Source organism: Thunnus albacares, chromosome 4, assembly GCF_914725855.1.
Source record: "Thunnus albacares chromosome 4, fThuAlb1.1, whole genome shotgun sequence".
NCBI lineage: Eukaryota > Metazoa > Chordata > Actinopteri > Scombriformes > Scombridae > Thunnus > Thunnus albacares.
In genome coordinates this window covers 12,324,820-12,350,120 of record NC_058109.1, presented here as the reverse complement: position 1 = coordinate 12,350,120, position 25,301 = coordinate 12,324,820, and the positions used below count along the sequence as shown (strand labels likewise).

General features: G+C 38.1%; 3 protein-coding genes across 3 annotated transcripts; all 3 read left to right on the top strand.

The window, feature by feature from the left end:
* The first annotated feature begins 1,907 nt into the window (after positions 1-1,907).
* LOC122980533 lies at positions 1,908-5,600 on the top strand. The gene is made up of 7 exons (XM_044348640.1): positions 1,908-2,015; positions 2,190-2,338; positions 2,495-2,568; positions 2,996-3,106; positions 4,193-4,291; positions 4,536-4,629; positions 5,528-5,600. The coding sequence occupies exons 1-7, from the start codon at positions 1,908-1,910 to the stop codon at positions 5,598-5,600; spliced, it is 708 nt and encodes a 235-aa protein (XP_044204575.1).
* Positions 5,601-9,410: 3,810 nt separating this feature from the next.
* On the top strand, positions 9,411-12,737 carry LOC122981301. The gene is made up of 6 exons (XM_044349957.1): positions 9,411-9,906; positions 10,082-10,230; positions 10,388-10,461; positions 10,909-11,019; positions 12,106-12,204; positions 12,449-12,737. The coding sequence occupies exons 1-6, from the start codon at positions 9,799-9,801 to the stop codon at positions 12,601-12,603; spliced, it is 696 nt and encodes a 231-aa protein (XP_044205892.1). The 5' UTR covers positions 9,411-9,798; the 3' UTR covers positions 12,604-12,737.
* Positions 12,738-17,306: 4,569 nt separating this feature from the next.
* LOC122981114 lies at positions 17,307-24,748 on the top strand. The gene is made up of 6 exons (XM_044349654.1): positions 17,307-17,822; positions 18,019-18,167; positions 18,320-18,396; positions 18,692-18,790; positions 24,084-24,182; positions 24,428-24,748. The coding sequence occupies exons 1-6, from the start codon at positions 17,715-17,717 to the stop codon at positions 24,604-24,606; spliced, it is 711 nt and encodes a 236-aa protein (XP_044205589.1). The 5' UTR covers positions 17,307-17,714; the 3' UTR covers positions 24,607-24,748.
* Positions 24,749-25,301: the final 553 nt, after the last annotated feature.

Genomic DNA, 25,301 nt, shown 5'->3' with positions numbered 1-25,301 from the left:
TTTCATTTCCTGTAAAATGTAAACAAAAAAAAGACTCATCATGAACTCGAGGCAGTTACCTCCAATCAGATGTGATTTGAGGTGTATGTAACTGTGAGTACACTGATTCTGTCATGAACATTTTCAAAAATATATTTACAAAAGAAAAGGAATAAATATTTTCAGGAGACATTTTAAGTAATCAGATCCAAGAAATGAAAAAACACTTGCAGGTACTGTGTTTCTTTGTATTTATGGGGATACTTTGCTTTTGATGTACTTGTTTAGTGTCATTGTGCATATTTACTAAAACTGTTGTGAGATTATCATCTAGTTTTCTTACTTGCTTCATTCAATTAAATAAGACAAAGGTCTGAATCTGGTGGCTCATCCTCATCATTTTTTTTTTACCTTGTTTGTACCTTTTTTACTTAATTTACCTACATGGGTCTTCCTCTGTTGAAGGAGCACAAAAGTTCTCGGCATGTCTGATCTAATTTTGGCCATCTTGGTTGTCATGGTTTTGCTTGTCATTAGGTTCCTACCTACGGAGTTGAAGGGTCCACTGTAGTGCAGGGTATCTGCAGGTCTTGAAAAGTCTTAAAAAGCATTGATATAGGTTTCCTTAAAAGGCCTTAGAAGGTATTTAAAAGTCTTAATTTTTTACTCACAAAGGTCTTAAATTTTTTTCTAGTCTGCCATAGGCAGAATGATTTTAGTTATAAAATGTTTTTTTAATGTGATTTTAGCAGAACCTGGATGGAAAATCCCCAAATCTATTGCTCCAGACTTCTGGCTTTAAATGAATTAGTTATGTATTATTTGGTTAATCTATCCATCCGTTGTTATTCTGCTGCTTATCCACGGCCAGGTCATGATTAATGAGTAATCAGTTATGTTATTGGGAATGTTTGTTATATACTGCCAGGATGTAATGACCAAAATGTGAAATAAATTTAAATAAATTGACATTTATTTCATATTGCACTTGGTAAATAGTTAAATAGCCCTTATCATCACTAATGATTTTTGTTAACATCTTTCATACTTTGACAGTGAAACAAGTCTTTCTTCTTTTTCTTCTGTCTGTACAGAAACCCTGGTAGTGGCTGTTATTCAGATTTACCAATTAAATAAGAATTGCATAATAAAATGGCTTTTGCATAGCTGTCTACTGTAGTGACCATGTGTGAAAGGGTTTTTAAGCTAAGCAGCCAAATAGTTAAATGCAAGAATGAAACTAGAGTCTAATTTTACATTTTTCCTCATCATCTTATTACACTAGAATTTGCTAACTCTACACTGTAATGAATTATCAATGCTGTTTCTTTATTTCCTAATCCTTTACATGGATCATCAACTGGTGAGGATGCTGACTTTTTGTCTGGGACATACAGCTTTAGCTTCAATCTTTAAACACAGTATCATGTATCATCCACTGCACATTTAAGTTAACTGCAAAAAGCTTGTATGAAATTCATGGAGACGGTGTTAGCTTAATTAGCTTGCTCGCTACAGCTGATAAAATCTGACAGTGAAAGTTGTCACTTCAGCTGGCAAAATTGATGGTCTACCTCCCCATTAGTGTGGTATGAGAATGAAAAGCTACATGAACTGCCTCCCTGATCCTAAACAGGATAAATATGAATGGATACAGGACATAACAGGCTAAGATAGAAACAGTTGTTAGATAAAGACGACACTTTAGTTCACTCATGTGTCCCTTTACTCCAGTTTGGGAAATGTGTTGCATAGCTTTGTGTTTGATAAGCAAACATAAAGATTTTCTGAAATCGCATTCAGGGTTAACATTTGGTTTACGGTAATCTGCGGAGGTGCAGGGGTGGGTGGAGGAGACTCAAAAATAATTGGTCAGTGATATCAATATAAAACAGAGCTGAGAGAGATGAAGAGATATTAGAGCCACGATGAAGACTTTGTGTGTTGCTATTGTTGTGCTGAGTCTCACCTCAGTGTGCCAGCCTGCGTCACTGGCCTGTGAGAAGCTGCTGAAACAAGAGGACAAAAGTCCAGATGTAAGTCTCTTTCCACATTTATAACTAACAATATAATTTTCAAACTGCTTCATTAGACAAAACTAAATTGAACCTATTAAACCTATTTGTACAACATTTACTTTTTCAGAAATGTGTTTATGGGGGAAAAAAATCACAATTAAAGTGAAATATTTCCTTTTCTTGTTATTGCAGCTGTCTGGGAGATGGCACTTCATAGCCTTATCTGCTAACAAGTGTTGGCTTCCGCTGTTTGTGAACGCTCTTCTTTGCCCAAGTGTTGCAATGGACATTACTGCTAAGGACACACCAAACTTCTATGATGCCAACATTAAAGTTAAGATGTAAGCAATGTTTTTACTTGAAATAGGGGTTGATTTGTTGGCATGAATCTTCAAATAAAGATGTGTCCCACAGTCAGAGTATTTGTGCATCATACACGTTCATGTACTGTACAGTTATTTTGTCAATTATTAAACCTTTAACAAATTCCTTTGCAGTTATGGATATAGCAGCAATGAATCTACACCACTTTTCTATGAGAACAACACCTTGTTTGATGTTGACAGCAACAGTAAGAGTTTTATTTAATATATTATGTGCACTGGTGTTTAATTGCTTTTTTAACTTTTACTGCACACTGCAGACTTCTGACTTTCTGTCTCATTCACTTGCTTGTTTACTCTCATTCTGTGACTTTACCAAACAAGGCCTACAGAAATAAAAAAAGTAAAGAGATAATTGAAGCCCTGTGATAGATTTCAGTACTCTACTAATGGTATGAAATCATTTGTAGGACACTCTAAAATAGAGCTGTTGCAACGTAATTATTTGAAGTGCCAATGTGATCAATGTGTTAATAATATTTGTGTTTCTAACATTTTGATATACGTATGTGAAGTATTAATGTTGTTATGATATTATACTTTTATTGCTGCTGAGAATATAAACTATTAATTAAATAATTATTACCATCCACACTCTTTTTATGTTTCCAACAGACCGCCTAACTGGTGAATCATTGTTGCTGCTGCAAACTGGGTGTCCTGACTGCCTTGTTATGAAGATGGACAATGACAATGAAAATGACATTAAAGCTTTCACACTCTTCAGTAAGGAGAATTTAGAGATTAAATAATCAAAAGAATAAAAAAAATGGGAAATATGGGAAAAAAGGATAAATATGACACTGACACTCTCTGCAGGAAGACTGTGCATGTCATGAGGAGACTTATCTCCTTGCCTGGCTTCAGACCATTCATAATTAATTATTTCCATCTGGATTACATTAGAAAACTATAACATAATCCAGACATATCTGATGAAGGGAAAAAATATTGCTACTGATGATTAAGGTATGCTGATTTTAAATGAGAAATTAAAGGTGCACTAGATAAATATAGATATTAAAGTGGCAATAATCAATATTTTTCTCTTGTTTAGTGAGTTTCAGCTCATTTCTGGTTGCAACTTTACTGTTTTAGTTCACTCTCGCTGCTCTCTTATCATCCTTTTCAGCTGCAGCAGGCAGCTGTTCACTACCTGCTCAGTACCAAACAGACACAGTCTGTTTGCACAGTCAGCCAGATATTTCCTTCAGGAGTTCGTAGAGACCAAAAACTGAGCTAAAAGAGATTATATAGAGTTGCGAAGTGGGAGGGGTCGCTGGTTCCAGAAGTGTTTTTCCCCATTCTGAATTCCCATTTCCAATTTTTCTTTAAACAATATCCTCAATATTCTCCTGGATAATGTACCGATCCTATAGGTTTATATTGTGACCACCAGTGTCAATGATTTCAACTTCATTTCTGAGAAATCATAATTTGTCTGTGATTTCGGCATGGCAGACAGCTAAGAAAAAGAATAAGTTCTAAACAAAAACGCAACACTGTAGTTGCTGAATTGACTCAAAAGTGACCCACAAATGAAAACTGAACTGATTCACACTGCAGATTGTAAAATCAGTTTTCTCAACATTGTAATCTTTAGTTTTAGCAGCTCACATGACCTAATTTTAAGCTTGGTGATTGGCTGCTTTTTACCAAAATACACATTGGGAGTTGTAGTTGAATTCTACCCTGAAATCTTTATGTACACAGTCTTGTCCCTTTTTGTCAAAAAGCCAGATATTTTCTAAAGCAGTTGTTTATCATCATCATCACAAAGCTTTTATCTTTACTGCATCTCCTCTTCACCAGGTCGGAGAAAGAATGTCACTGCTGATGAACTGAAGGAGTTTGAGACGCAGGCAGAGTGTCTTGGCTGGACGAAACCACAGATGTTAAAGTCAGATCATGGTGAGACTTTTTCATCTTTTAGATTTTTAATGGCTTGAAGAATCATTTGAATCTACTTGGTCAGTTCGAAATCTGGATGTTGTCAGGGTATTACTGTGGTATACCAAAGTATATATAATAATTTACCATAGAAGGTGCCATAATAACATTTTTAAATTGTCATGTACATAATAGAATGCAATATAAACTGTTATTATTTTTATTGTTAGTGTTAATCTAATTTGCCTTTCTGTTCCCTGCACAGACTATGAAACCTCCAAGTCACCTGTAAACTTTGATGATGATATGTTTATTGCGATTAAAAAGAGGCTGATAAACATCCGAGATGATCTCCTCAAGTGCGACCCAGAGATTTTATCTAATCCCTTAATCACATATTTAATGAATTAGATATCAACTACTGGCTTGGTGGAGCCTTGATTAGTTTGCTACAATATCAGTGACTTCAAACCTCCAAATGAATGTCACTTTTGATCCACTGATTTGGAATAAAAGCAAACTGTGAATAAAGACAAAGCTCCTCCGCTGTTTCTCCTCATCTTTCAGAAGTGCAAGTGTGATTCAAAACAACTTCCAAAACATCCACTTAAACATACTGATCTTATATTGAAGTGTCAGTTTACTGGTATAAAACTACAAATACTATTTGGTTTGGCATTTCAACTTGTATTAAACATCAAATTAATCTTGTATTAAACCTGTGTAATACAGAAATAAGACCAAGTACTACAGTGGAAGGTGGGTTACATACACATACATGGTCTTACATAAGATGCACACATATTATATCATACCAGGTTTGCTAATATTTTTTATGTTTTTGGCCACTGAGAAGCAGGGATGCCATTAGGAAGGGATGTTCCTGAGCTTAGGTTCTCCTGGTTCATCATAACTCAAACAAATGACTGGCTTAACTGCTCATTTAGCAGCAGGGGCACTGTTAAGGTCCACCCCATCATTGGGTGCACTAGTTGTTGGGACGTCTCCCACTTCCAGTCCTGTGTCCACCGCAGGGTCCTCTGATGGTAGTATACCACAATTAGTTTCCCCTTCTGCCATAGGAGCATGGTCATGCCTTCTCTCTTCGCTGGGGGAAGTATCAAGGGCACTATTTCCATCCCCACTGACTGTATCAGGCCTTTCATCAGCATGGGAGCTCCTCCTCCGTCTCTGAAACACTGTGCCCTGGTTCACCAGTGGTCTGTTCCTCCTCTCGTTGTGCTCTTTTCTGAGCAGGAGCACTGGAGGCTCTGGTGGACGGCCTCTGAGATGGAGCTCCCTTCTTGAACTTCAGGCATCCTCACTATGAACCCTATGGGTAGAAGATGGTCTCTGTAAAACGTCTTTACTATTCCCCTTCCCCCTTCAGGCCTCACTCGATAAACAGGTAAGTTAGGAAGCTTTCCAAGGACCATATAGGGTTGTAGGTTCCACTTTTCTTTTAACTTGGTGTTTTCCAGGAACTCCCAAAGCTCGAACAAGTACACTGTCTCCTTCTTCAGTTCTCACGGTGAACTTTGCCCCATAGAGGTAGTCATGGAATTTATCGACTACTGCCCATTTCAGTGCTAGAAACTCAAGTTGATGGACAGGGTAGTTTCTTTCAGAGTTTCTCAACTTCCAACTGGCAAAGGCTACAGGGCGTAATCCTTCTGGATATTCCTGATCGAGCACTGCGCCCAAACCTTCAAAGCCGGCATCCACGTGCAGTATATAAGGCTTTGTCGGGTCGGCAAAAGCCAGGACAGGAGCATGAGTGAGACAGTGGATTATCTTTTGAAAGACAGCAGTGCAGGCTGGGGTCCACTGATCCCTAAAAGGCTCAGAGTTATTAAAGTAGGTGGCCCCATGCGCCACTGCTTTCTTTACTTGTGCTGGCAGATAGCCTTTTGTCAGATCTGTCAGGGGTCTCACAATAGCAGAGTAATTAGCGATGAACCACCTGTAATACCCGCAGAAACCCAGGAAAACCCAGGAAAATGTGATCTTGGTGTCTTACTTACAGAAAGAATGTGTGTGTAAATGTGCTTTTGTGTATACAGACAGGTGACAAATTAAAGGAAAAACTGGTCCAGGTCTGAATGCTTGACCCCTACAGTGAGGGGATCTGGTGGCTCTGTAATGCTGAAGGGGGCATTTTGCAGGCATGGTTTGGGTCCGCTTGTCCCCTTAGAGGGAAGGGTCACTGCTGATCAATACAAAGTAGTTGTGAGTGATCAGCTTTATCCTATGATGAAACATTTCTATCCCGATGGGAGTGGTCTCTCCCAGGATGACAATGCCCCCATCCACAGGGCACGAGGGGTCACTGAATGCTTTGATGAGTATTAAATGATGTGAATCATATGCTATGACCTTCACAGTCACCAGATCTCAACCCAGCTGAACACCTATGGGAGATTTTGGTCTGACGTGTTAGACAGCGCTCTCCACCACCATCATCAAACCACCAAATGAGGGAATATCTTTTTGAAGAATGATGTTCATCCCTCCAGAAAAGTTCAGAGACTGTAGAATCAATGCCAAGGTATATTGATGCTGTTCTGGTGGCATGTGGTGGCCCAACACCTTACTAAGACACGTTATGTTGGTTTTTCCTTTAATTTGTCACCCGTCTGTATGTATGGCATGTTTGTGTGTGGCTTAAACTTAACATTAGTCAACAATTAGGTATTTATTCATCAGCATTGTAGCACTTCTAACAGGGATCAAACATGAACAGTGTCTCTAGTCTCTAGAATATCAGAAAATAATTTTGGGGGGTATATTGAGCCATTGACTCAACTTGCCCCAACATCACTGGCACGTTTTACCCCACAACCTCCATTTTGACAAAACTGTTTCACACAGTGGCTCAGATCCACAGTTATGCTAAGTTTATGACCTTGTTTTGTAGCTTGCACTGACTTAAATTAACATGTAATAATGTCCAAAACTTATCTATTTTAATTAAGATACAAGACTGATAACTTAAGTAACATGATGAATTCACTTGGCATGACAAAAATCTTTTTTTTTTTGCTCTGTTTTTCTGACCACTCTCTCCATGTTCTTGAGTCCAAGATGGATTGAGTAATGTGAACTATACGTTCTTAATTTGTGGTACCATGATTACTTTTGTTTATGGTTACCTAGGTAATGGGGGTGGCTCATTTTATCCACTGGCTCTATTTACCCTGTTCTCCCCTAAGTAGTAACAGAGTGAAGATACCAAGCTCCAATATGAATTTGTGGCAAATGATGGTCAATGTAGCGAGCTATCAAGCTGTTACTTGTTTTTTACCTGCTTAATGTTAGTTAACTTTAGGTTTAAGTGAGGAAAAGACCAGAGGATAGGCTATATAACACTAACATTACACAGTGGAAACCGCTTATATGGATCAAAAAGCTCAGGACAGAATCAGTTCTATACAAATGCTGTTTAAATAATTTGCTTATAGTAATCAATAGTCCGCTTACAGTGTTAATTTTGGGTCTTTTCATACATGAAAACATGGGGGGGGGGGGGGGGATAAAATTACGGTAACTATTTTTATTTTTTATCTTACTCCCATGATACACATATGATATTGTAATTGGTGGCTGCGGCACCATTTTCAGGGGTGCGGAGGTATACAAATATATACAAATGTCAATTATATGGTTATCTGCATGAGACTTAAAGAAAAAGAAAAAAATCGGTTATGATAATTATCCGCTTATAGTGATTAATTTGACCCAGACAGACGTGATCACTATAAGTGGTGTCCACTGTACTAACTAGCTGACCAGCCAGCCAGCCAAAGTGTGAACAAGTGAAAGAGATATAAATGTTATTGATAGCTCTTTACATACTTTGCTTTTATATGCCTCTTAAGTATTTCGAAACAATCATATAAATAGGCATAGATTGTTGTTTATAATCAGTTAATGTCAGTGAAAAGGTCACATTGTGTTGATCATAATGCAATTTTATATTTTATATCCCTCATTTCCTCAACCTGTGAATGGATAAACGACATTTCTTCAAAAAGGCAGCAGCTCCGCCGAAGGCCAGTCAGGTGAGAAGATTTTGCCAGTTCAGACAAATACAAATTTAAACTGGTTGATCATTCATTAAGCCTTGAGTTCTTGTAAATCTGAGTTTAATAAAATAACATGTTACTGAAAACAGGCGAGGAGAGGGAGAGGAGGAAGCTGGAGGAGACAGGGATGAAGGAGCAGGTCTGATGGAGGTTAGTGATCAAGAAGAAAGCGAGTGGGAGTTGTTTAAGCTTTCAGTTAAAATTAATTCTGAATTTTATGACATAGGCCTATTACTCATACTAGGCATAAGCTAGCTTCAATGATTTTATGACATTTTTAGTTTTAGAGGTTCCCACATCAAACATCAGTCTGTGTATGAATAATACACTTAGGACCTGCAACGTATCTAAGAGAGAAGAGATAACACTCCTTGACTTTAGTACCTTTGCTTTATCTGTGCCTGTTGTAAGTGGATGGAAAGCATTAAGTCATATTAGATCTGTGCCTAATACAAACTATGAAGAAACAGATCTATTGTGTTGATTTTACACCTATTGCTACTCAATTCATGACAAACAGACATTTTGGGGCCCCCCTAACCTTAAATCTCTAGTGAAGCCCCTGAGGCTTGCAACTATGTCTCTCACAGAGCAAATAGGCATAAATTTGTAATTTCAGAAAACATAGTCTGCTGCCGCCGCCTGTGCTGGCTGCAACACGTGCTGCATTCATGGATGCACCATAAAGTCCTACATTGAAGATGCACGGTCACAAATACAGCTCAAAAAAACATTTCTACATTACTAATATAAATTATCTTATCAAAGGAGGCGTATCAGAGAAAAAAAAATATGCTTGCACAGAGCATGTAGGGGTCCTTCATGCTTCCCCATCTGTGGATTTGGGTGCAAAACATTAGTCAGAAATCATATTGTGGGTTTGCACAGAGAAAATCAGGTGGGCCTACCCTGTCCAAGACTGTTCTGAAACACTCTTTTTTTGTTGTTGTTGTTACAAAAACTAACTACTATTACCATACTTGTTACGTACACTGTGAAATATTTTTATTTTTTTAATATTGAAAAATACATGTAAATACATATAAATAAATGAATAAATAAATAAATAATGAGGCTACATGAACTCAGTGATATCTAACCACCTGTTCAGGGTGAAGCCAGCTGCCCAATTTATGTTGAGACGTTTGCCTTTTGGTTCATGAAAGTTATAAGCTGAGCTAACTGTCTAAAAACCACCAAAATGGATTCTGATAAATAGAACACTCACCCAGGTTTCCCTTTACTCTAGTTTGGGAAATGTGTTGCATAGCTTTGTGTTTGATAAGCAAACATCAAGACTTACTGAAATAACATTCAGGGTTAACATTTGGTTCACTGTAATCTGCAGAGGTGCAGGGGTGGGTGGAGGAGGCTCAAAAATAATTGGTCAGTGATATCAATATAAAACAGAGCTGAGAGAGATGAAGAGGTATCAGAGCCACGATGAAGACTTTGTGTGTTGCTATTGTTGTGCTGAGTCTCACCTCAGTGTGCCAGCCTGCGTCACTGGCCTGTGAGAAGCTGCTGAAACAAGAGGACAAAAGTCCAGATGTAAGTCTCTTTCCACAGTTATAACTAACAATATAATTTTCAAACTGCTTCATTAGACAAAACTAAATTGAACCTATTAAACTTATTTGTACTACATTTACTTTTTCAGAAATGTGTTTATGGGGGGAAAAAAATCACATTTAAAGTGAAATATTTCCTTTTCTTGTTATTGCAGCTGTCTGGGAGATGGCACTTCATAGCCTTATCTGCTAACAAGTGTTGGCTTCCGCTGTTAGTGAACGCTCTTCTTTGGCCAAGTGTTGCAATGGACATTACTGCTAAGGACACACCAAACTTCTATGATGCCAACATTAAAATGAAGATGTAAGCAATGTTTTTACTTGAAATAGGGGTTGATTTGTTGACATGAATCTTTCAATTAAAGATGTGTCCCACAGTCAGAGTATTTGTGCATCATACACGTTCATGTACTGTACAGTTATTTTGTCAATTATTAAACCTTTAACAAATTCCTTTGCAGTTATGGATATAGCGACAATAAATCTACACCACTTTTCTATGAGAACAACACCTTGTTTGCTGTTGACAGCAACAGTAAGAGTTTTATTTAATATATTATGTGCACTGGTGTTTAATTGCTATTTTAACTTTTACTGCACACTGCAGACTTCTGACTTTCTGTCTCATTCACTTGCTTGTTTACTCTCATTCTGTGACTTTACCAAACAAGGCCTACAGAAATAAAAAAAGTCAAAATAGAATAAATAATTCACAGAGATAATTGAAGCCCTGTAATAGATTTCAGTACTCTACTAATGGTATGAAATCATTTGTAGGACACTCTAAAATAGAGCTGTTGCAACGTAATTATTTGAAGTGCCAATGTGATCAATGTGTTAATAATATTTGTGTTTCTAACATTTTGATATACATATGTGAAGTATTAATGTTGTTATGATATTATACTTTTATTGCTGCTGAGAATATAAACTATTAATTAAATAATTATTACCATCCACACTCTTTTTATGTTTCCAACAGACCACCTAACTGGTGAATCATTGTTTCTGCTGCAAACTGGGTGTCCTGACTGCCTTGTTATGAAGATGGACAATGACAATGAAAATGACGTTAAAGCTTTCACACTCTTCAGTAAGGAGAATTTAGAGATTAAATAATCAAAAGAATAAAAAAAATGGGAAATATGGGAAAAAAGGATAAATATGACACTGACACTCTCTGCAGGAAGACTGTGCATGTCATGAGGAGACTTATCTCCTTGCCTGGCTTCAGACCATTCATAATCAATTATTTCCATCTGGATTACATTAGAAAACTATAACATAATCCAGACATATCTGATGAAGGGAAAAAATATTGCTACTGATGATTAAGGTATGCTGATTTTAAATGAGAAATTATAGGTGCACTAGATAAATATAGATATTAAAGTGACAATAATCAATATTTTTCTCTTGTTTAGTGAGTTTCAGCTCATTTCTGGTTGCAACTTTACTGTTTTAGTTCACTCTCGCTGCTCTCTTATCATCCTTTTCAGCTGCAGCAGGCAGCTGTTCACTACCTGCTCAGTACCAAACAGACACAGTCTGTTTGCACAGTCAGCCAGATATTTCCTTCAGGAGTTCGTAGAGACCAAAAACTGAGCTAAAAGAGATTATATAGAGTTGCGAAGTGGGAGGGGTCGCTGGTTCCAGAAGTGTTTTTCCCCATTCTGAATTCCCATTTCCAATTTTTCTTTAAACAATATCCTCAATATTCTCCTGGATAATGTACCGATCCTATAGGTTTATATTGTGACCACCAGTGTCAATGATTTCAACTTCATTTCTGAGAAATCATAATTTGTCTGTGATTTCGGCATGGCAGACAGCTAAGAAAAAGAATAAGTTCTAAACAAAAACGCAACACTGTAGTTGCTGAATTGACTCAAAAGTGACCCAGAAATGAAAACTGAACTGATTCACACTGCAGATTGTAAAATCAGTTTTCTCAACATTGTAATCTTTAGTTTTAGCAGTTCACATGACCTAATTTTAAGCCTGGTGATTGGCTGCTTTTTACCAAAATGCACATTGGGAGTTGTAGTTGAATTCTACCCTGAAATCTTTATGTACACAGTCTTGTCCCTTTTTGTCAAAAAGCCAGATATTTTCTAAAGCAGCTTTTTATCATCATCATCACAAAGCTTTTATCTTTACTGCATCTCCTCTTCACCAGGTCGGAGAAAGAATGTCACTGCTGATGAACTGAAGGAGTTTGAGACGCAGGCAGAGTGTCTTGGCTGGACGAAACCACAGATGTTAAAGTCAGATCATGGTGAGACTTTTACATCTTTTAGATTTTTAATGGCTTGAAGAATCATTTGAATCTACTTGGTCAGTTCGAAATCTGGATGTTGTCAGGGTATTACTATGGTATACCAAAGTATATATAATAATTTACCATAGAAGGTGCCATAATAACATTTTTAAATTGTCATGTACATAATAGAATGCAATATAAACTGTTATTATTTTTATTGTTAGTGTTAATCTAATTTGCCTTTCTGTTCCCTGCACAGGCTATGAAACTTCCAAGTCACTTGTAAACATTGATGATGATATCCCAGCAATATTGATTGCGATTAAAAAGAGGCTGAGAAACATCCGAGATGATCTCCTCAAGTGCGACCCAGAGATTTTATCTAATCCCTTAATCACATATTTAATGAATTAGATATCAACTACTGGCTTGGTGGAGCCTTGATTAGTTTGCTACAATATCAGTGACTTCAAACCTCCAAATGAATGTCACTTTTGATCCACTGATTTGGAATAAAAGCAAACTGTGAATAAAGACAAAGCTCCTCCGCTGTTTCTCCTCATCTTTCAGAAGTGCAAGTGTGATTCAAAACAACTTCCAAAACATCCACTTAAACATACTGATCTTATATTGAAGTGTCAGTTTACTGGTATAAAACTACAAATACTATTTGGTTTGGCATTTCAACTTGTATTAAACATCAAATTAATCTTGTATTAAACCTGTGTAATACAGAAATAAGACCAAGTACTACAGTGGAAGGTGGGTTACATACACATACATGGTCTTACATAAGATGCACACATATTATATCATACCAGGTTTGCTAATATTTTTTATGTTTTTGGCCACTGAGAAGCAGGGATGCCATTAGGAAGGGATGTTCCTGAGCTTAGGTTCTCCTGGTTCATCATAACTCAAACAAATGACTGGCTTAACTGCTCATTTAGCAGCAGGGGCACTGTTAAGGTCCACCCCATCATTGGGTGCACTAGTTGTTGGGACGTCTCCCACTTCCAGTCCTGTGTCCACCGCAGGGTCCTCTGATGGTAGTATACCACAATTAGTTTCCCCTTCTGCCATAGGAGCATGGTCATGCCTTCTCTCTTCGCTGGGGGAAGTATCAAGGGCACTATTTCCATCCCCACTGACTGTATCAGGCCTTTCATCAGCATGGGAGCTCCTCCTCCGTCTCTGAAACACTGTGCCCTGGTTCACCAGTGGTCTGTTCCTCCTCTCGTTGTGCTCTTTTCTGAGCAGGAGCACTGGAGGCTCTGGTGGACGGCCTCTGAGATGGAGCTCCCTTCTTGAACTTCAGGCATCCTCACTAAGAACCCTATGGGTAGAAGATGGTCTCTGTAAAACGTCTTTACTATTCCCCTTCCCCCTTCAGGCCTAACTCGATAAACAGGTAAGTTAGGAAGCTTTCCAATGACCATATAGGGTTGTAGGTTCCACTTTTCTTTTAACTTGGTGTTTTCCAGGAACTCCCAAAGCTCGAACAAGTACACTGTCTCCTTCTTCAGTTCTCACGGTGAACTTTGCCCCATAGAGGTAGTCATGGAATTTATCGACTACTGCCCATTTCAGTGCTAGAAACTCAAGTTGATGGACAGGGTAGTTTCTTTCAGAGTTTCTCAACTTCCAACTGGCAAAGGCTACAGGGCGTAATCCTTCCGGATATTCCTGATCGAGCACTGCGCCCAAACCTTCAAAGCCGGCATCCACGTGCAGTATATAAGGCTTTGTCGGGTCGGCAAAAGCCAGGACAGGAGCATGAGTGAGACAGTGGATTATCTTTTGAAACACAGCAGTGCAGGCTGGGGTCCACTGATCCCTAAAAGGCTCAGAGTTATTAAAGTAGGTGGCCCCATGCGCCACTGCTTTCTTTACTTGTGCTGGCAGATAGCCTTTTGTCAGATCTGTCAGGGGTCTCACAATAGCAGAGTAATTAGCGATGAACCACCTGTAATACCCGCAGAAACCCAGGAAAACCCAGGAAAATGTGATCTTGGTGTCTTACTTACAGAAAGAATGTGTGTAAATGTGCTTTTGTGTATACAGACAGGTGACAAATTAAAGGAAAAACTGGTCCAGGTCTGAATGCTTGACCCCTACAGTGAGGGGATCTGGTGGCTCTGTAATGCTGAAGGGGGCATTTTGCAGGCATGGTTTGGGTCCGCTTGTCCCCTTAGAGGGAAGGGTCACTGCTGATCAATACAAAGTAGTTGTGAGTGATCAGCTTTATCCTATGATGAAACATTTCTATCCCGATGGGAGTGGTCTCTCCCAGGATGACAATGCCCCCATCCACAGGGCACGAGGGGTCACTGAATGCTTTGATGAGTATTAAATGATGTGAATCATATGCTATGACCTTCACAGTCACCAGATCTCAACCCAGCTGAACACCTATGGGAGATTTTGGTCTGACGTGTTAGACAGCGCTCTCCACCACCATCATCAAACCACCAAATGAGGGAATATCTTTTTGAAGAATGATGTTCATCCCTCCAGAAAAGTTCAGAGACTGTAGAATCAATGCCAAGGTATATTGATGCTGTTCTGGTGGCATGTGGTGGCCCAACACCTTACTAAGACACGTTATGTTGGTTTTTCCTTTAATTTGTCACCCGTCTGTATGTATGGCATGTTTGTGTGTGGCTTAAACTTAACATTAGTCAACAATTAGGTATTTATTCATCAGCATTGTAGCACTTGTAACAGGGATCAAACATGAACAGTGTCTCTAGTCTCTAGAATATCAGAAAATAATTTTGGGGGGTATATTGAGCCATTGACTCAACTTGCCCCAACATCACTGGCACGTTTTACCCCACAACCTCCATTTTGACAAAACTGTTTCACACAGTGGCTCAGATCCACAGTTATGCTAAGTTTATGACCTTGTTTTGTAGCTTGCACTGACTTAAATTAACATGTAATAATGTCCAAAACTTATCTATTTTAATTAAGATACAAGACTGATAACTTAAGTAACATGATGAATTCACTTGGCATGACAAAAATCTCTTGTTTTTGCTCTGTTTTTCTGATCACTCTCTCCATGTGCTTGAGTCCAAGATGGATTGAGTAATGTGAACTATACTTTCTTAATTTGTGGTACCATGATTACTTTTGTTTATGGTTACCTAGGTAATGGGGGTGGCTCATTTTATCCACTGGCTCTATTTACCCTGTTCTCCCCTAAGTAGTAACAGAGTGAAGATACCAAGCTCCAATATGAATTTGTGGCAAATGATGGTCAATGTAGCGAGCTATCAAGCTGTTAGTTGTTTTTTTACCTGCTTAATGTTAGCTAACTTTAGGTTTAAGTGAGGAAAAGACCAGAGGATAGGCTATATAACACTAACATTACACAGTGGAAACCGCTTATATGGATCAAAAAGCTCAGGACAGAATCAGTCCTATACAAATGCTGTTTAAATAATTTGCTTATAGTAATCAATAGTCTGCTTACAGTGTTCACTTTGGGTCTTTTCATACATGAAAACATGGGGGGGAAAATAAAATTACGGTAACTATTTTTATTTTTTATCTTACTCCCATGATACACATATGATATTGTAATTGGTGGCTGCGGCACCATTTTCAGGGGTGCGGAGGTATACAAATATATACAAATGTCAATTATATGGTTATCTGTATGAGACTTAAAGAAAAAGAAAAAAATCGGTTATGATAATTATCCGTTATAGTGATTAATTTGACCCAGACAGACGTGATCACTATAAGTGGTGTCCACTGTACTAACTAGCTGACCAGCCAGCCAGCCAAAGTGTGAACAAGTGAAAGAGATATAAATAATGTTATTGATAGCTCTTTACATACTTTGCTTTTATATGCCTCTTAAGTATTTCGAAACAATCATATAAATAGGCATAGATTGTTGTTTATAATCAGTTAATGTCAGTGAAAAGGTCACATTGTGTTGATCATAATGCAATTTTATATTTTATATCCCTCATTTCCTCAACCTGTGAATGGATAAACAACATTTCTTCAAAAAGGCAGCAGCTCCGCCGAAGGCCAGTCAGGTGAGAAGATTTTGCCAGTTCAGACAAATACAAATTTAAACTGGTTGATCACTCATTAAGCCTTGAGTTCTTGTAAATCTGAGTTTAATAAAATAACATGTTACTGAAAACAGGCGAGGAGAGGGAGAGGAGGAAGCTGGAGGAGACAGGGATGAAGGAGCAGGTCTGATGGAGGTTAGTGATCAAGAAGAAAGCGAGTGGGAGTTGTTTAAGCTTTCAGTTAAAATTAATTCTGAATTTTATGACATAGGCCTATTACTCATACTAGGCATAAGCTAGCTTCAATGATTTTATGACATTTTTAGTTTTAGAGGTTCCCACATCAAACATCAGTCTGTGTATGAATAATACACTTAGGACCTGCAACGTATCTAAGAGAGAAGAGATAACACTCCTTGACTTTAGTACCTTTGAATTATCTGTGCCTGTTGTAAGTGGATGGAAAGCATTAAGTCATATTAGATCTGTGCCTAATACAAACTATGAAGAAACAGATCTATTGTGTTGATTTTACACCTATTGCTACTCAATTCATGACAAACAGACATTTTGGGGCCCCCCTAACCTTAAATCTCTAGTGAAGCCCCTGAGGCTTGCAACTATGTCTCTCACAGAGCAAATAGGCATAAATTTGTAATTTCAGAAAACATAGTCTGCTGCCGCCGCCTGTGCTGGCTGCAACACGTGCTGCATTCATGGATGCACCATAAAGTCCTACATTGAAGATGCACGGTCACAAATACAGCTCAAAAAAACATTTCTACATTACTAATATAAATTATCTTATCAAAGGAGGCGTATCAGAGAAAAAAAAATATGCTTGCACAGAGCATGTAGGGGTCCTTCATGCTTCCCCATCTGTGGATTTGGGTGCAAAACATTAGTCAGAAATCATATTGTGGGTTTGCACAGAGAAAATCAGGTGGGCCTACCCTGTCCAAGACTGTTCTGAAACACTCTTTTTTTGTTGTTGTTGTTACAAAAACTAACTACTATTACCATACTTGTTACGTACACTGTGAAATATTTTTATTTTTTTAATATTGAAAAATACATGTAAATACATATAAATAAATGAATAAATAAATAAATAATGAGGCTACATGAACTCAGTGATATCTAACCACCTGTTCAGGGTGAAGCCAGCTGCCCAATTTATGTTGAGACGTTTGCCTTTTGGTTCATGAAAGTTATAAGCTGAGCTAACTGTCTAAAAACCACCAAAATGGATTCTGATAAATAGAACACTCACCCAGGTTTCCCTTTACTCTAGTTTGGGAAATGTGTTGCATAGCTTTGTGTTTGATAAGCAAACATCAAGACTTACTGAAATAACATTCAGGGTTAACATTTGGTTCACGGTAATCTGCAGAGGTGCAGGGGTGGGTGGAGGAGGCTCAAAAATAATTGGTCAGTGATATCAATATAAAACAGAGCTGAGAGAGATGAAGAGGTATCAGAGCCACGATGAAGACTTTGTGTGTTGCTATTGTTGTGCTGAGTCTCACCTCAGTGTGCCAGCCTGCGTCACTGGCCTGTGAGAAGTTGCTGAATCCAGAGGACAAAAGTCCAGATGTAAGTCTCTTTCCACATTTATAACTAACAATGTAATTTTCAAACTGCCTCATTAGACAAAACTAAATTGAACTTATTAAACCTATTTGTACTGCATTTGTACTTACATTTACTTTTTCAGAAATGTGTTTTGGGAAAAAAAATGTTAATATTAGTTTAAAAATATCAACAATGTGTCCTTTTCTTGTTATTGCAGTTGACTGGGAGATGGCATGTCATAGCCTCATCTGCTGACAAGTGTTGGTTTCCTTTATTGGTGAACGCTCTTTTTTGGCCAAGTATTGCAATGGACATTACTGCTAAGGACACACCAAACATCTACGATGCCAACATAAAATTTGACAGGTTAGCAATCTTTTTACTTGATATAGTGGTTGATTTGTTGACATCTTTCAATTAAAGATGTGTCCCACAGTCAGAGTATTTGTGCATCATACATGTTCATGTACTGTACAGTTATTCTTTCACTTATTAAACCTTTAACAAATCCTTTGCAGTCATGGATATTGCACCAACAAATCTACACCACTTCGCTATGAGAACAACACCATAGTGCTTGATGTTGACAGTGACAGTAAGAGTTTTATTTGATATACTATGTGCACTGGTGTTTAATTGCTGTTTTAACTTTTACTGTACACTGCAGACTTCTGACTTTCTGTCTCATTCACTTGCTTGTAATTGTAATGTAATTATTTAAAGTGCCAATGTGATCAATGAGTTAATATTGATATTTTTGTCTCTAACATTTTGATACACGTACATGAAGAGTTAATGTTATTATGATATTATACTTTTATTACTGCTGAGAATGTAAACTATTGACTAAATGATTATTACCATCCACACTCTTTTTATGTTTCCAACAGATCTCGTAACTGGTAAATCATTTTTCCAGGTGCAAACTGGGTGTCCTGACTGTCTTGTTTTAAAGGGGGACCATGACCTTAAAACTCTCACACTCTTCAGTAAGGAGAACATTAAATATCAAAAGAATCAAAAAAATATTGAAATATGGTAAAAAAAAAGGGTAAATATGACATTGACACTCTCTGCAGGAAGACTGTGCACATAATGAAGAGATTAATCTCCTTGCCTGGCTTCAGACCATTCAGAATTAACTATTTCCATTTGCATTAGATTAGAAAACTATAATCTATAATCCAGACATATCTGATGAAGGGAAGAAACATTGCTAACTAATACTGATGATTAAGATATGCTAAATTTAAATGATAAATTCAAGGTGCACTGGATAAATATAGATATTAAAGCAGCTATAATCAATATTTTTTATGATAATTTATCAAATGACAATGTGTAATGTCAGCGGCATCACTCGTAGTGATGAACCTGCAGAGAATCCGCTGACTCTGCAGCTCCCCTCTGCGAACTTTAGCAAGTTTCAGCTCATTGTTTAGCTGTCCAGCTGCAACTTTACTGTTTTGTTTCACTCTCATTGCCCTCTTATTGTTCTTTTCAGTCATGGCAAGCAGCTGTACACTACCTGCTCAGTATCAAACAGACAGTTTGTTTGCACAGTCAGCCAGATATTTCCTTCAGGAGTTTGTAGAGACCAAAAACTGAGCTAAAAGAGAGTCTATAGAGTTGCAAAGTGGGAGGGGTCACTGGTTCCAGAAATGTTTTTCCCCATTCTGTATTCGAATTTTCAATTTGTCTTTAAACAATATCCTCAGGATAATGTACCGATTCTATAGGTTTATATTGTGACCACCAGTTTCAATGATTTCAATTTTGTTTCTGAGAAATCACAATTTGTCTGTGATTTCAGCGTGGCAGATGGCTAAGAAAAAAGAAAAAATTGTCAACAAAAACGCGGCACTATAGTTGGTAAATTGACTCAAAAGTGACCCAGGAATTGAAACTAAACTGATTCACACTGCAGATTGTAAAATCAGTTTTCTCAACATTGTAATCTTTAGTTATAGCAGCTCACATGACCTAATTTTAAGCTTAGTGATTGGCTGTTTTTTTTTTTTACCAAAACGCACATTGTGAGTCATAGTTGAATTCTACCCTGAAATCTTTATGTACACAGTCTTGTATCTTTGACTTTTTGTCAAAAAGCCAGATATTTTCTAAAGCAGTTGTTTATCTTTTGTACTGATGATTTAACCGGGGGAGTTTCATGCCGATCCAAGATGTAGAAGAGCTCAAACCAACAAGTTCTCTAAATTAAACGACCAAATAGGTCATTTGATGATGTACTCCAGAATGACCCATAGGAGCGTTTTCTAATCTGACTCCTCTATCAGCAGGAATCAGCAGGACAACAACATTTGTCTGGGCTTTCCAAAACCGTTACAAATAATTGTTAAAAAATAATTATTGATGTGACAACACTGTGGTTAAGTTTAAGCACAAAAACACTTGGTGAGGGAAAGATTATGGTTTGGGTTAAAATGATCACTTTTAACATGGTGTGAGTTAAAGTAACTACTTTCTTACAGTTAGGTAACCTTCGTTGTCATGGCAACAGTAAATACCATGACAATCATAGTTATGGTTTTTAAAAAAGTGTCCTGACTCACGGTTGTAAATGTGACACTTGTGGTAGGAAACAGGAAGTGAACAGCGGTCTCCTGCAGCTAAGTCACTAACCTGCCACCCGACCCAATCAGTTGCCCATATCAAATTCAAAACACTGACACTCACTTTCAAAACAGCAACTAAAACAGCTCCCGCCTACCTGAACTCCCTATTCAGGTCTACACTCTATCCCACTCACTACGCTCGGCCAATGAAAGGCGCCTGGTACCACCACCACAACAGGGTCCTAAGTTGCTAGCTAGACTCTTCTCCTCTGAAGTTCCTCGGTGGTGGAACGACTTACCAAACTCTGTTCGATCTGCAGTGTTCCTCTCAATCTTTAAGAGAAGGCTAAAGACCCAGCTCTTTCGCAAACACCTCTACACTTGATGGACTGAAGGTAGAGAAAAGAAAAAAAATCTGCTTCTATGCAATCTATTCACTCTATGAATTGCCTCTGTGCAAGCAAGCAAGCATAGCAAGCAAAATTTATTTATATAACACCTTTCACAAACACCAGTTATAAAGTGCTTCACAGTCAAAGAAATAAAATAAAATAAAATTAAATTAAATTAAATGCAATCAGAATAAATGAAAAACAATATATACAAGGAGAGCAGATAAAATAAACAAATTAAGATAAAATAACACATACAACCCAAATGCCTGTCTGAACAAATGGGTTTTTAGCTGCTTTTAAAAGAGTCTACATTATCCAAGGACCTTAAGCTTGTTGGAAGACTATTCCAACGCTTAGGGGCTGCCGACTGGAAAGCATGATCCTCCTGGGTCTTAAAATGTGTACGAGGTACACTTAGAAAGCCCTGGGTGGAGGATCTAAGAGCTCGACTAGTGGTCTAGGGGTGCAGAAGGTCTGTAATATACTGTGTAGCCTGGCCATGTAGGGCTCTATAAGTGAGTACCAAAATTTTGAAATGAATTCTAAAATTTACTGGAAGCCAGTGCAGTGAGATTAAAATAGGAGTTATATGTGACTATCTGTAGGATTGTGTTAAAAGCCTAGCAGCAGCATTTTGGACAGTTTGTAGGCAGTGTACGGAAGATTTATTAAGGCAGGTAAAAAGAGAGTTACAGTCATCCAAACGTGATGGAATAAAAGCATTAAAGTATCATCTCCATTTAATTTCTTGATACCACAGACCGGAGTTTGGCTATGTTTCTCAGGTGAAAGAAACGCAAGACTGGGAAGATGATGATAAGGCACCAAGGTTCTGCCTGATTGATGACTGAAGATTATCAGGGCCAAAGATCAGGATTACAGTTTTGTCTGCATTTAACTGCAGAAAATTGTTTGCCATCCAATTCCTAATTGTGTTCCTAGTTATGTGAAATAGTTGTTAAGTACAGAGAGTTTGTGAAGCTCATTAGGTTTAAATGAAAAGTACAACTGGATGTCATCGGCATACAATTGGTAGGAGATGTTCTTGAAACTGCTGATGGTCTGTCGCAGTGGCAGCATGTATATGGAGAATAGAATGGGTCCCAAGAACGATACCTGGTGGACACCACATCCCAAACAAATTCACCTACAGAGACTGACAAAGATCTATCTGTCAGATATGAGGAGAACCACTCCAATGCAGTCCCAGAAAAGCCCACCAGGTGATTTAGCCTGTGGATTAGAATGTGATGGTCCACAGTATTGAACACTGTGCTAAGGTCCAATAGCACTAGAACAGAACAGTCTCCGGCATCTGCAGCCATTAAAATGTCATTTGAGACCTTAAGGACAGCTGTTTCAGTGGAGTACAGTTTACGGAAACCAGATTGAAATATATCAAACACCCTGTGCAATTCCAGTGTTTGAACAAGTTGTTTCTCCACAGTCTCCACTCAAACTTAGCTCTATGGCACTTACTTGTGTTGTTCTCTCCTGACTAGATCCCTGCTTGTGTTATATCAGCTATCTGATGTACGTCACTTTGGATAAAAGCATCTGCGAAATGAAATTGTAAATTGTAATTGTAAACCCGCCACGTCTGAATATGGAAATTTGTCTCCTCATATAGACGTCATCTGAAATGCGGCATTTTCCTGGGTCATAATTATTACGGCCACTAGATGGCATCTGTCACTCAAACGTAACTATAGGTCATTTTTGGCGACTGACATTACAACCTATTAGGTTGTTTTACTTTCAAGGACAGGCTCGCTCAAACTGTGAGTCACGTAACATTGTCTATGGGAAAATAAGCTTAAAAGGTGATGATATGTCAGTGTTGTGTTCACCACTTGTTTCTGCTGCCCCCAGTTGGCCTGAAGAAAGGAAAACCTGACTCTATTCTTAGTTATTACTGTATTTTGTGTCTATCTATCTATCTTTCTCTAACCGGCTGTTAATAGCAAAGACAGTCAATATATAAAATATAGTGTTTTACATTGTAGTGGTGTGGTGTAAACTGATATGTTGTTACGATCAACAAGGGGGAACCTAAGTGCAGGATACAGACTCAGAGTTGGAATAAGGATAGGATAGAGTAAGGAAAAGTTTATTGACTGGCAAGCGAAGGCAGAGGGGCAGAGGGAAGCTGGCAGCTGGTGAAGCAGGGCAGCGCAGGGATGAAGAGAGAGATGTGAGCATGGCTGGATGGAAGCCATGCTAGCTTGGAAGCTAGTAGATAAAGATAAATAAACTACCTTGCGATGGATTTTCCCATACGGGGTCTTGAACTCCAGTCTCCCAGATCACAGATGACTGTGCTGACTACTGAGCTAAAAAAAAGTGCATCACAAATGTGCAGATAGACCTCAAATGATTTATACACCCGGTCTATAACACAGAGAAAGCACACACATTACACATGTAGAGAAGAACTTCAGTGGCAATTCTTGCGTGGCATTTTTCATTTATTGCCTAGTTTTACAACGTATTTTTGTAGAAAGGAGAAGGGGAACAACAGGTTATGGAGAGTCCCTTGAAAGCACTTTGCGTGTGTCAGTAGCTCAGCTTTATCTCTGGCGAACACCCCCAACTCCGGGACTGATGTACAAATAAGGAAATGTGCGTCATGTAGCAGGTGCATGTGACTCCCCTCGTTGACATGTGCTGATAGACAGCGGAGCAGAGGAGACAGACTGAAATAGCGATGTAACCGAACTACACGCTGGTATTTGACATGTTTTTTTTTTTGTTACCGAAAACAAATAATTAAAAAAATATTTTATGCAAAATAAATGTTCATTAAAAAAAACAACACTATTTGTGCATTGCCAAATAATGTATTTGGATTCAGGCCCTCCCCTTGTAGACGGGGTGCAAGGATGACTGGTCGGCAGGCAGGGAGATGAGCAGGAAAACAGGTAGTCATGCAGTAATCCTGTGGCAAAGAGAGACAAGGTTAGTTCAACGAACAAAACAACATGAGAGACTAAACTTTGAATGCACAATTCAAGTTGGCCTGGGACATGACCTACTACAATGGCTGAAACAACGATCTGGCGATGAGTGGATGAAGAAGCGGGGTTGATATACTACTGAGTAAAGGGGTTGATGTACTACAGGTGTGTAGACTGGAAAGCAATCAGGGAGCCAGGAGAGTGAGAGGAGCACCACGCCCACATCACAGACACAGGGGAAAGGGAAACACCAGAAACACAAAGGATAAACTGGAATCGCGGCTGTGATTGTGACATATGTCAATAGAAAATCATCACAAAGCTTTTATCTTTACTGCATCTCCTCTTCACCAGGTAGGAGAAAGAATGTCACTGCTGATGAACTGAAGGAGTTTGAGGCGCAGGCAGAGTGTCTTGGCTGGATGAAACCACAGATGTTAAAGTCAGATCATGGTGAGACTTTTACATCTTTTAGATTTTTAATGGCTTGAAGAATCATTTGAATCTACTTGGTCAGTTAGAAATCTGGATGTTGTCAGGGTATTACAATGGTATACCAAAGTATATATAATAATTTACCATAGAAGGTGCCATAATAACATTTTTAAATTGTTGTGTATATAATAAAATGCAGTATAAACTGTTGTTTTTTTTAATTGTCAGTGTTAATCTAATTTGCCTTTCTGTTCCCTGCACAGAGTATGAAACCTGCAAGTCATTTCAAGACATCACTGATTCTGATGACCAGGCAGTAATGTCTATGATTGATGATAGGGTGAAAACTATGCAAGATGATCTTGTCAAGTGTGACCCAAACCTTTCTCTTCTCCCACTCTTGCTATTTTTTTTGAAAATTAAACATCAACTACTGGGTTAGTGGAGCCTTGATTAGTTTGCTACAATATCAGTGACTTCAAACCTCTAAATGAATGTCACTTTTGATCAACTGATTTGGATTAAAAACAAACTGTGAATAAAGACAAAGCTCCTCCGATGTCTCAATAAACGCTTTTTCTCCTCATCTTTCAGAGGTGCAAGTGTGATTCACAACAACCTCCAAAACATCCACTTAGATATATTGGTCTTATATTAAAGTGTCAGTTTACTGGTATAAAACTACAAACACTATTGGGTTGGCATTTAAACTTGCATTAAACCTCAAATTAATATTGTATTAAACCTGTGTAATACAGAAATAAGACCAAGTACTACAGTGAAAGGTGGGTTACATACACAAGATGCACACATATTGTATAAGACCAGGTTTACTCATATTTTTTTGATGTTTTTGGCCACTGAGAAGCAGGGATGCCATTAGTAAGGGAGGTATTTTACAGTTTACAGGGTTTTTTTTTACAGTTTTTGTTTCCGTTGTTAAATCTTTTTAAAATCACTGGTAGGTATGGATATTGTCACAACGATTCTGAACCATTTTGTCTATGAGTTTAGTATACATTTATGGGTAATTAGGTCATGAATAGCAGCTGTACAGAGAGGTTATTCAGACGCTGAATACAGTTGACAAACAAAAGGTCTTTACCAACTTCAGCTCATTAAAAAAATCTGTTGATG

What these genes read in the sequence shown, in the direction of transcription:
- LOC122981301 (XM_044349957.1), top strand. Translation starts at nt 9,799, where the DNA reads ATGAAGACTTTGTGTGTTGCTATTGTTGTGCTGAGTCTCACCTCAGTG. An exon ending in GCCAACATTAAAATGAAGAT is followed by an intron (nt 10,231 to 10,387) that starts GTAAGCAATGTT and finishes ATTCCTTTGCAG; the next exon opens with TTATGGATATAGCGACAATA. An exon ending in TAAAGCTTTCACACTCTTCA is followed by an intron (nt 11,020 to 12,105) that starts GTAAGGAGAATT and finishes CCTCTTCACCAG; the next exon opens with GTCGGAGAAAGAATGTCACT.
- LOC122980533 (XM_044348640.1), top strand. Translation starts at nt 1,908, where the DNA reads ATGAAGACTTTGTGTGTTGCTATTGTTGTGCTGAGTCTCACCTCAGTG. An exon ending in GTTTGATGTTGACAGCAACA is followed by an intron (nt 2,569 to 2,995) that starts GTAAGAGTTTTA and finishes TGTTTCCAACAG; the next exon opens with ACCGCCTAACTGGTGAATCA. An exon ending in TAAAGCTTTCACACTCTTCA is followed by an intron (nt 3,107 to 4,192) that starts GTAAGGAGAATT and finishes CCTCTTCACCAG; the next exon opens with GTCGGAGAAAGAATGTCACT.
- LOC122981114 (XM_044349654.1), top strand. Translation starts at nt 17,715, where the DNA reads ATGAAGACTTTGTGTGTTGCTATTGTTGTGCTGAGTCTCACCTCAGTG. An exon ending in GCCAACATAAAATTTGACAG is followed by an intron (nt 18,168 to 18,319) that starts GTTAGCAATCTT and finishes AATCCTTTGCAG; the next exon opens with TCATGGATATTGCACCAACA. An exon ending in GATGTTAAAGTCAGATCATG is followed by an intron (nt 24,183 to 24,427) that starts GTGAGACTTTTA and finishes TTCCCTGCACAG; the next exon opens with AGTATGAAACCTGCAAGTCA.